Source organism: Lampris incognitus, chromosome 18 (assembly GCF_029633865.1).
Source record: "Lampris incognitus isolate fLamInc1 chromosome 18, fLamInc1.hap2, whole genome shotgun sequence".
Lineage (NCBI taxonomy): Eukaryota > Metazoa > Chordata > Actinopteri > Lampriformes > Lampridae > Lampris > Lampris incognitus.
Window position 1 is genome coordinate 5,558,706 of NC_079228.1, and position 11,949 is coordinate 5,570,654.

General features: G+C 44.1%; 1 protein-coding gene across 2 annotated transcripts; it reads right to left on the reverse strand.

Moving 5' to 3' along the window:
* Positions 1 to 648: 648 nt before the first annotated feature.
* Positions 649 to 11,878, reverse strand: c18h6orf136 (chromosome 18 C6orf136 homolog). Of its 2 annotated transcripts, XM_056298252.1 has the most exons (7): positions 11,767 to 11,878; positions 10,377 to 10,641; positions 9,092 to 9,784; positions 4,150 to 4,238; positions 3,823 to 4,023; positions 3,064 to 3,133; positions 649 to 2,952 (listed from the first exon to the last, which is right to left on the reverse strand). In XM_056298252.1, exons 2-7 carry the CDS (start codon positions 10,473 to 10,475, stop codon positions 2,809 to 2,811), a joined length of 1,296 nt encoding a protein of 431 aa, XP_056154227.1. In that variant the 5' UTR covers positions 10,476 to 10,641; positions 11,767 to 11,878; the 3' UTR covers positions 649 to 2,808. The 2 variants fall into 2 exon arrangements, with proteins under 2 accessions (XP_056154227.1, XP_056154228.1); XM_056298253.1 differs by lacking the exon at positions 11,767 to 11,878 and having other exon boundaries at positions 10,377 to 11,743.
* Positions 11,879 to 11,949: the final 71 nt, after the last annotated feature.

Consider the following 11,949-nt stretch of genomic DNA (forward strand, 5'->3'; position numbering starts at 1 on the left):
GGGTGGGGGGTGATTGGGGATAAGCTTGTCATGTTCCTATATCATTTTTATATCATGTAAATCTGACATATATCATGCACTTGTTTTGAAATCTTTGTAAGTATTGCTTGTTTAAAAAAAACAAACAAACAAACAAACAACAAAAAAAAGGCACTTGGGCGGTCCACTCCTGTATACCAGATCTGGGCCAGAACCAAGCCATAGCAATACCGCATGTGCCACATATTTGCCAAAGGTGGCCCATATTTGTTCTGTGGTATTTGGGCCATATGCACCATTTACCACACGGGCCACTTCAGGGTCACATCCAGACCACATGTTGCCCACAGCACCGCATCTTTGCCACAAAGGTCCACATGTGATTTGCATATTTGGGCCATATTTGCTATTATACATGTGGGCCACTTCAGGCTCACGTCCATTTTGTCAGGGCCAGAAGAAGGCCATCAGTGCCGCATCATTGCCTGAAGTGGCCCACATCTGGATGCTGTCTGGGCTCCCCGGATCGGCAGAGGAGGTGGAGCAGAGACCAGGATGGGAGAAAAAGGGGGGGGTCCAAAAAACAAAACTGGTGCCATTCATACTGTCACAACACAGAATACACACGACCACGTGTTGAAACAAGGACAACGATCACAGTACATTTGATCAAGTTTATTCACACAGGACTGTTGTGATTAAATGCGAGACTGCCGGACCAGGACTGAGTCGTATTTGTATACAGATGTGACTGATGAATACGGACTGTACAATATCGGCTAGTGTGTTTCAGCATCTACCGTAGCATGCTGTACTGCATGCTGGACTGCATGCTCTACTGCCAGCTGGAAAGCACAAGCGAGCTACCGACAGAAAGCTCAGCGGTTACAGTCAATGTTAAAAGCTTCCTGCAGCCCACTAGTTCAGACTCACAGGTTCTGACTAGTTCAGACTCACAGGTTCTGGTTCATGGAGGAGTTCAAACCAACACAGTTGGTCCAACACAAGTTATTCCTATCTGACGAGTAATTCTACTGTACAGCATCAAATGACACGCGTCATCCCACACACACACACACACACACACACACACACACACGCTCTCTCTTACTGGCTGATTCTTACTGGCTGCTCATCCAGCTGCTTTCTGAGGCGAGATGCTTCAAGTTTACCAGAGGTCAAAGCATTTCCTGCCTGACAGAAAACATGGCGTCCAGAGACTCGGGCATACAAGCATGCGACAAGTGTGCGTTTATCAGAACAGATTGAAATGAACAACTTCACAGGCGTGCAGCAAAGATCCACAGCGCCTTCCAGTGGCCTTTATCTTTTAAGTCACCCTGATCCCGACCTAACTGAAATGTAGGGTCTCTACATCTCAGTTAGGTCGGGATCGGGGCCCATTACCATTACTGCAAAGCCGCCCCGAGGGGTGTTAAATCACGCCGTCCTACATCCAGAGCCGCAGCGCTACTCAACGCACACTCACTAACTGAACGCCACATGGGTTTGCGGATTTTAACAAGTGCCTTATGGGTTATTCTCATGTCACGTCACATGTGACGTGACGGCAGCACGCCCGCCATGTTGGAGGACAACGGCTGCAGTCCACAGGACACCGCGCTGGCGTCACTGCCACGCTGCACGTGTTGTAAACAGTCCGAGTGACACAACGTGTTTCCAGGTGTGCGCCATTACACAACAGCCCTCGTGGTTCACATCTTACTGTGGTTAGTTCCTGCGCTGTTTCCCTGCTTCCAATCTGATCCTTTGTGCCGTTAGGCCAGAACTTTGTAGAATGTATGTTGCAAACTGTTTTTCCAAGAGTGGATCACACCTGCGACGTTTCATTTCCGTACGTTTGTCCGATTGTCGCTTAAAGTGTGGTTCTTGTGAACACAGCCCGACATGAGAACTGCAGGGTGGACAGTGGTTGCTGAGGTCTCGCTGGCCTCCAACATGGCGGAGCTGGTCGTTGTCAAGGAAAAGGTCACCTGACTGAGAATAACACATGATCAGCACAGTGTCCTGTCATGGTAGGGCTCCTCCCCTTCCTGTACATCGTCGACACAACACGGAAAACCAGAGGTGACTTTGTGATGATGGGCTGTACAACTGAAGCTGACATTTCTTCTCTTAAGTGGGCCTGACGCCAGCCGAGCTGGACTGTCTCAGATTCTGCAGTGACACAACCTTCAGGATTTGAACGTGTGCTGCGAGCGCAGGCCCACATCACTTGCGGAGTCACACCAGCTGTACACTTGTGCGTTGTTTTACAGCGAACAGGCATTGTGTCGTTTCCGGCTGTCAGAAGATGCATTATGAAGTATTGCTGCAGTTCATTCTTTTGTGGTGACGAGAGAAGGTATCTGAAGTTTAAAGGATACGAGAGTTGTGTGTACGTCTACATATTGTGTAGCAAAGACTAACACCAACCTTGGTGTTTTACGTCATCTTCCTTTTAGAGAAAGTGAACTCTGGTACTGAGAGTGTGTCATGATAGTGTGTCATGTGTTTTGGGCCCCTGCAAAACAGAAGTCCCAGCAAATTCACCAGAATAAAAGTTTGTCAGTGAGAAATGTTTCCTTATGTCCAAACATTACTTTTATTTTGACTCAAGACATGTGTCTGCCTGACAGCTGATTTTATCTTTATCATTTTCAAAGCTGCTATACTGGGGGGGGGGGTGTCTAGGAGGATGACCCAACTAACTGACAAGTTGTGAGGAGAATTCTCTGTCAAGCTTCCATGGCAACGGTATGTTGAGAGATGAGCAACATGGGGCTCATCCCTCCATCACCACCACCGCCACGCATCCGCCCGCAGTGCTCAGCTTCTGCCTTGTCGGAGAGCAGATAGGAAGAGAGGCAGCAGGTTGAGGGCAGGTCGGTGTTCCTGCACCCCCAGGGCAACCAGAGCCCCAGTGAGTAGTGAGGTTACCCTGGGCAGGATGGGAGGCTGAGCCTGCATCACCTACAACACGGTAAAAAACAATCATGAGAATGAACAGGAAGGCCGGTGTGACACATCGGCCCACATCCAACACGATGACGATGTGACAGCAGCACGCAGCGGCCGGCGTACCTTCTCAACCCGGTGGCAGTGGATGAGTCCGTCATGGCCGATGTAGAAGGTAGAGAATGCGTCATATGACCTGAGACAAGGTTTTTATAATTAATAACTCCTCTCAGCAACAGCCAAGTACTGCACCTGCTTTAAAACCTTACACTACGACATTATACTACAACATTATACTGCATTTAAAGCATTATACCACAACATGATACCGTTTTAAAACATTATACTGCATTTAAAACATTATACTGCATTTAAAACATTATACTACAACATTATACTGCATTTAAAACATTATACTACAACATTATACTGCATTTAAAACATTATACTACAACATTATACTGCATTTAAAACATTATACTACAACATTATACTGCATTTAAAACATACTACAACATTATACTGCTTTAAAACATATTACAACATTATAATGCATTTAAAACACTACATTTAAAACAGTATACTACATTTAAAACATTTAAAGCATTATACTACATTTAAAACCTTATTTTTAAAACATTATACTACATTTAAAGCATTATACTACATTTAAAACATTATATTTCAAACATTATACTACATTTAAAGCATTATACTACATTTAAAACATTATATTTCAAACATTATACTACATTTAAAGCATTATACTACATTTAAAACCTTATGTTTAAAACATTATACTACATTTAAAGCATTATACTACATTTAAAGCATTATACTACATTTAAAACATTATACTAAATTTGCAGTGTGCATGACTGCTACCTGTAAAGGTGAGACTTGTCCTTCCTATAGAAGCGCAGCAGCAGGGTGTGGAAGGGCAGGCCCCTGATCCTCCAGCGGGCCCTGACGGTCCGGTCCTCGGTGTGCTTGGTCAGCTTCAGGATCTCCAGCCGGGCTTCTGCGTAGTAGCAGAGACACAGCAGTCGCCACATGGACAGGGTCAGCTGGTACACCAGACGGCCTCTGGTGGAAAGCGAGGGGAAGGGGGGCAACAGTGTGAAACAGACAGTTCTGAACAGTGGGGGGGGGGGGGGGGGGAGAGCACACAGCAGGTGGCGACACAAGTGATCTGACAGTAGGCGGATTCACCTGGTTTTAGTACTGAGGAGTCCATTGATGAATTCCACATCGTTTGAGTACATGGTGTAGTCATGGCTCTTCATGAAGAAACTTGGAAGCTGCAACACAAATGGTCCACATCTTACAATGAGGGACGGCTGGACTGTACACTTACTTACTGAGTCCTGCTGTAAATAATACTCTCATACCTCAGCATTGACAGGAAAGAATATTTCTGGCAATAGCCAATGAGTACTTTTATGGTTTCCTTAGGAATGTTCAAAAATTATCACTTTAAGTAGGGTAAATATGAATAAACGATACAAGACCATCCAGTCTGACTAGTATTACCTGGGTCCAAAGAAGACTGAGCCAGTTCATCAGGACACAACGTTTACTGACAGACACCTTTCATCATTCATCTAACTGACCTCTTCAGTCTACACTGACGGCAGTTCATCTGGACATGTTTACTGACAGACACCTTTCATCACTCATCTAACTGACCTCTTCAGTCTACACTGACTGCAGGCATCCCCACCCTTATCAGGAACACTTTATTTGGGGGAAACGATATTTCATTTCATGTGTACTTCTGTACATGAAATGAAACAAAACATCATTTCACCCAGCCCACAGCAGTGCAACACAAAAACAAAAACATCCAAAAACTACAAAAACTTCAAGAACACACACATATCCAAACTAAACAAGAAGTCCCTGTCCAAAGGAACGGACGCCAGCCAGGATGACTGTCAGAACTGCCGGTCTGCATGGGATAGCAGTTAGCTTAGCCTTCCGTGTCCTGTCAGACCACCCTCGGTGTTTCCTCTTCAGGCGCAGCTCCAGGCAGGGCCGTGGTCACTGGGCCCACAGGACACTGCAGACCAAGCTCTCCCTGCCGATCCAGCGCCAGTTCTCCCAGCCATCAAACGAAGACAAAACTTAAATGCAGATGTGAACAAAGACACTACATGGACGGTACTGGGTGAGGCCGCCGTAAACGTGAATTTGCGCCGCCATCTTCCCACACCGGAACAGGTGATTATATTGTATAAACAATACAGTGGCATAACAACTGAAAACACCGACCAGTTTCATATGCAAATATGGTGTGACCATTAACTAGAGTTACCATGGTCATGTGTACTATTCCCAGAGGGTCTGGGAATAGTTGCAGTCACAAGATTGTAAGGTGGTGTGAATCCTCTGTGAATAGTACACATTGCCGACTTAATGGTCATGGCAGTTTGCATATAGAAACTGATTGTTGGTTTGGGTCGTTATGCCACTGTATTGTTTATAAGGGTGGGGGTACCTGCAGTCACTGTATTGTTTATAAGGGTGGGGGTACCTGCAGCCACTGTATTGTTTATAAGGGTGGGGATACCTGCAGTCACTGTATTGTTTATAAGGGTGGGGGTACCTGCAGTCACTGTATTGTTTATAAGGGTGGGGATACCTGCAGTCACTGTAATGTTTATAAGGGTGGGGGTACCTGCAGTCACTGTATTGTTTATAAGGGTGGGGATACCTGCAGTCACTGTATTGTTTATAAGGTTGGGGGTACCTGCAGTCACTGTATTGTTTATAAGGGTGGGGACACCTGCAGTCACTGTATTGTTTATAAGGGTGGGGTACCTGCAGTCAGGTGAGACTGAAGAGGTCACTTATGCCGCTTTTCCACTGCATGGTACCGGCTCGACTCAACTCAACTCAACTCAACTCTACTCACTCCTTTTGGTTTTCCATTGGGCAAAAATTAGGGATAGCAGCTGGTACCAGGTACTTTTTTTGGTACTACGTCCGTCGAGGTTCCAAGTGAGCTGAGCCGATACTAAAAGGTGACATGAAAATACCACTATAAATACATAAATAAAATATAAATAAATAAATATACACTACCGTTCAAAAGTTTGGGATCACCCAAACAATTTCGTGTTTTCCATGAAAAGTCACACTTATTCACCACCATATGTTGTGAAATGAATAGAAAATAGAGTCAAGACATTGACAAGGTTAGAAATAATGATTTGTATTTGAAATAAGATTTTTTTTACATCAAACTTTGCTTTCGTCAAAGAATCCTCCATTTGCAGCAATTACAGCATTGCAGACCTTTGGCATTCTAGCTGTTAATTTGTTGAGGTAATCTGGAGAAATTGCACCCCACGCTTCCAGAAGCAGCTCCCACAAGTTGGATTGGTTGGATGGGCACTTCTTTGAGCAGATTGAGTTTCTGGAGCATCACATTTGTGGGGTCAATTAAACGCTCAAAATGGCCAGAAAAAGAGAACTTTCATCTGAAACTCGACAGTCTATTCTTGTTCTTAGAAATGAAGGCTATTCCATGCGAGAAATTGCTAAGAAATTGAAGATTTCCTACACCGGTGTGTACTACTCCCTTCAGAGGACAGCACAAACAGGCTCTAACAGGTACTATTTAATGAAGATGCCAGTTGGGGACCTGTGAGGCGTCTGTTTCTCAAACTAGAGACTCTAATGTACTTATCTTCTTGCTCAGTTGTGCAACGCGGCCTCCCACTTCTTTTTCTACTCTGGTTAGAGCCTGTTTGTGCTGTCCTCTGAAGGGAGTAGTACACACCGGTGTAGGAAATCTTCAATTTCTTAGCAATTTCTCGCATGGAATAGCCTTCATTTCTAAGAACAAGAATAGACTGTCGAGTTTCAGATGAAAGTTCTCTTTTTCTGGCCATTTTGAGCGTTTAATTGACCCCACAAATGTGATGCTCCAGAAACTCAATCTGCTCAAAGAAGTGCCCATCCAACCAATCCAACTTGTGGGAGCTGCTTCTGGAAGCGTGGGGTGCAATTTCTCCAGATTACCTCAACAAATTAACAGCTAGAATGCCAAAGGTCTGCAATGCTGTAATTGCTGCAAATGGAGGATTCTTTGACGAAAGCAAAGTTTGATGTAAAAAAAATCTTATTTCAAATACAAATCATTATTTCTAACCTTGTCAATGTCTTGACTCTATTTTCTATTCATTTCACAACATATGGTGGTGAATAAGTGTGACTTTTCATGGAAAACACAAAATTGTTTGGGTGATCCCAAACTTTTGAACGGTAGTGTATGTATATTTATTTAAACATAACTACTACTACCACTACTTTTGGCTGCTTCCATTAGGGGTCGCCACAGCGGCTCATCCATTTCCATTTCTTCCTGTCTATTTAAATACAAATAAAATCTTATAAAATCAATAAATAAAATACTTAAATGTAAAATAAGATATAAATAAAAATAAATAAATAAAATATTTAAAATAAGCTATAAATAAAAATAAATAAAAAAAATATAAACTATCAATAAAATGTATTTATATTTATTTAAATATAAATAAAATCTGACCACTGATTGGTCAGAGAGAAATTGAACAGCTCTGTTTAGCTCTGAAATGCCAAAGTGAGTCTTATGAAACTTGTATTATAGTTGATAATCTGTCCATGTAAAAACTTATGTGTTGTCGGTGAATCTCTTAGTTACAGTAATATTGTTCATGTGACGCACACATTTAGAGTTGGTCTTGTTGGTTTGTTTAAAATAAAACATTGGTGTGGGGAGCTGGTAGACAAGGCAGGAAAAACTAGTCAACACGCTGACAAATGACCAGCAGGGCTTCGCCGTGAGGGGAGACCGTCTGCGGTGGAAAACCAAATCTCACAAAGTAAAGCCAGTAGAGTCGAACAGAGCAGAGTGGCGTTGAGCCGGTACCATGCAGTGGAAAAGGGGCATTAGATGATGATGAAACGTTTCTGTCAGTAAAGGTTGTGTCCAGATGAACTGATTCACCGTCCGTGGTTTCTTACCTGGACTACTGAGCATCGAGACATTAACTGGGTTAAAGATGTCGAAAACCAGTGTGAGTCAAAACTGACTGATGCAGCAGGTTAAAATTCTAACAAGTTTGTAATGAAAATATTTCATATTTTCATATATAATTTTAAAATATGCTAATATGAAAAGTAAATAAACATTTACATTTTGAACAGTTGTGAATAAACTTGTGAATGATTCACCAAAAACCTTAGGCAGGTTGAATATGACAGTTTAAAATGATTAATATTGATAACACCATAGTACTGTTGTTGATAGTGACTCCAGGTATTGCCTTGCTCTGTGCTTCAGATCACACAGTCCTGATTACACAGAACATGAATCTCATCACTACACATAAGCCTCTGTTCCACGGCAGGACCAAACGATTCTGAGCTCGGAGAGGAACGGTTTCAATGGCATTTCCACCTGGACACGGTTTGGCATGGAACACTTATAGTGTGTGCACAGCACACATGTGTTGGCATGGTTAGATATAAACCGTGCCCGACACACGTGTGTTTGCATGGTTAGATATAAACCGTGCCCGACACACGTGTGTTTGCATGGTTAGATATAAACCGTGCCCGACACACGTGTGTTTGCATGGTTAGATATAAACCGTGCCCGACACACGTGTGTTGGCATGGTCAGATAGTCGTGCTCAGGGCAGCAGAACTGTTTGGGTGGGATGGTTTAGTGACGTAGGTATTCACTGACTGGTTTCACATTTACGTCAGTTTTTTGACTGCCAATCCGGTCTCTTCACGTGCTCTTCTAGGTCAGCTAAGTCAGTAGACAAAGGAATGAAAATGCCTGAGATGGCGTCATGGTCAGTGGAGGACATACATGCACTAACTGACATCTGGTCCAACAAAAACATCCATTCAGTTGAGAGGAGCAAAGAGAAATGAGAACATGATCCAACTGACAGCAGAGTCGCTGACCCACTGCGTCACCTGCTGTCATCACTGTAGTTTTTCATAGGTACTTTATAGCCCTGGATTTAGCAGCCAACAAATGGAGAAATAAATGGTTACCGTTCCCACAAGTCCAGAGCAGTGCAGAACAGTACCGGCCCTGTTAACCGTTTGGACCTACCGTGGAAAAGAGGCTATACTCGGTTCTTACCTCCATCCTTAGCCTTTCATAAATCAAGGCAAGTTCCTCCTCGTCTTCGGTCTCCCTTACACTATGATCACCATCTGCGCTCTTTGCATGGCTACACAGAGAATTAGGCAGCAAGAGAGACGGGTCCAAAGGCTCATCCCCAAGTCCAACTCCATGTTTAGCTTTGATCCCGTAGCACCTGGGCAAAGGCTCTGTGCCCAGGGAGTGAAAACAATAAAACACAGAACCGTGCATAAATGGTGCTGGACACACTTCGGTTTCAAAAAGGCTTCTAAAAGACCCATGTTCCCTCTTTGCAAATTCAGCACCAATCCGCTCCAAACTGTCCATCTTCATCCTCACACTGATGTCATCCTCTCTGCAGCCATCCACAGTTGTCAAGGGGAAGAGAAAATCCACAGGCTTATTGGTGCCCAGAGTAAGGAGCTCTCCTATTTTTGTCTGTTGAAAAAGAGGTATCTCCACCAGGGTGTGCTGCCCGTCACATTCCCTGGGCCCCAGGACACATACACTAACCGAGTCTTCCCACTCCACTTGGGGGCCATCTGTTTTATGTGGCTGACTTGCATGATGAAAGGGATGTGAGAGGACCGGCTGCTTGACGTTCTGATATCTCAGGCTGTTGGGGGGAACAAGAGCCCACGATGCACTGCTCAGGGGGTGAGTCTGTCCAATCCACTGCCAGTCAACTGCCTGGGGGGAAACAGAGTGCTGGGTGAGATTACTTTAAGCTTGCAGTGGGCAGTTTTATTTTGTTGTTAAAACACCAGATTTGAATAACGTCATTTCAATGAATCGAACTTTCGAGTGTCTGGTGCATGAGTCATCAGTCCTCTCGGTTCATGCAGTGCATCCAACAGTCCAGAAGGGGGACCACATGCTAGTTCAAAGTAACACTGGCTGGACATTCAATGAGAGATTACTGAGATAAAAAAAAAGCCAGTAGCATATTTTCCAAAAAAGTACTGTTTACTTAATTTGCTTCTTGATGTAGCGTTTCATGCTAGTTCAGTTATCCTTATCAGCACATGAACCTTTTACTATAAAGAGCAGACCTGAACCTGTTTGCTTGTGTTTGTAAAAACTGAGCGCAGTAGTACTGCAGGATGCAGCAGTATAAGACGATACATTCAGTATGTACGATTCAGTACATGCCAACTGAGACTCAATTTGTATCAAACTTAAAACTATTTGTTCAAATATGGTTGATTAATTCAGTTTGTCCATCACCACTTTTAGAACACAACACTGGAATGACAACCAAATCTCTTAAGAAAACGTGTACCTGTATGAGACTCCAGTGGTGTTTCTTGATGGGTTGTCTGCTGCCATGGCTCCTTATACATCCCACCCAGAAGGCGATGCCCCCTCTGCATACAGCCATTCACGACAGGGGCAGGAGCAACCCCGATCAGCAATTAACCATCACCCAGGACAGAGTTGAGATAACAAACTAGCCGCTGTTGAGAGGGACTATCTGCTTTTTACTGTGTGTGATGCTGGATGATCCCAAAAACCAAAGTAAACTGTTAATTTCTGCCCTGGAAAACCTGGGGAGCCAGACAAAAGAGGAGAGAGACATTACGTTGTTTGTTCATACAACACTTGAGAGAGGAAGAAACACCAAAATGTAAGATAAAACGTAAAATAACAACTTTAGTAGTGTTAACAGTAGCCAGGTGCACCAACACTGCTTAAGTGGAAATGAAAGGGGCTCCAAATCATATATACATATACATACATACACAGATGGTGTGTGTGTGTATATATATATATCAGAATCAGAATACTTTATTTATCCCCGAGGGGAAATTGGGAAATTTTGTGTGTGTTAGTTCATTATAACTACACCATTAATTCTTTATAACTACATTTAAAAACATCAGTTATCTCTCTTCAATTTCTGCACGTATGAGTGCAGGAAGCTGTCAGGAGTGTATGGCAAACACAACCCCAGAGCACATTATCCAAGCAAAGCCTGTCAGACACAATAGCAAGTCAGCCAACGCGCATCATTTGAGAAGGTTCTGCAGCATATGGCAGAATACTTTATCAGGGCCTTTCCTCTCCAAGCTGCTGAAAGCGCTTCACTCCAGTAACTAACAGACATAAAAAAGAGCAAATTATTGATAATTGACATTAGTGCTCGTTGATCGTGCAGTGCTGGGGTTAGTTTGACCAGACATGCCACGACACACAGCACCCAACACCTTGACCTTACGAGCCACGACTTAGCTAACGTCCACAGACAGCTAGCATGCTCAGGCGCAGGACTGGAAGCCTCCGTTATGACCCCTTATTGCCACAGAGAAACGTTTATTACGCCGTTAATTAAACAGGGATAATGTCTTGATGAAAGACGGGTTATTTGACGGAAATTAACCGACGGCTGGTCAACAAGCTGCGTAGCTTTAGCACTGGCTAATTGACATGCTAGGACTGGGCGGTTAACTGGGCAGCGGCGCTTGCGGCTAATATTAGCTACTAGCGTTAGCCTGCTAGGCTACCAACACAGTGGCGACCTGGACGCCGGCTGAGCAAAATGCAGATTAACGCTAAACGAAAATCAGAACTATATTAAAAAAGAAGCCCGGAACGAGCAGAGGTGCCCATGTTGGTCCCGGCACACGGTTAGAGAAGAAGCGGGGAGCGGCTGGCGCTGACTGGACACTCACGCAGATGTCATTCCCTCCCCGATGTCCTTGTAGAAGCAGCCACGCGCCTGACGCACAGCCGGAGACGTCACCCGGAGCGTCAGGACGTCTCCGGAGGAAAGGCGCCCGCCGCGTCACATCGTCATCATGTCGTCATCGTCGTCGTCATCATCGTCGTCATCATCAGGCGGAAGTTTAATATTT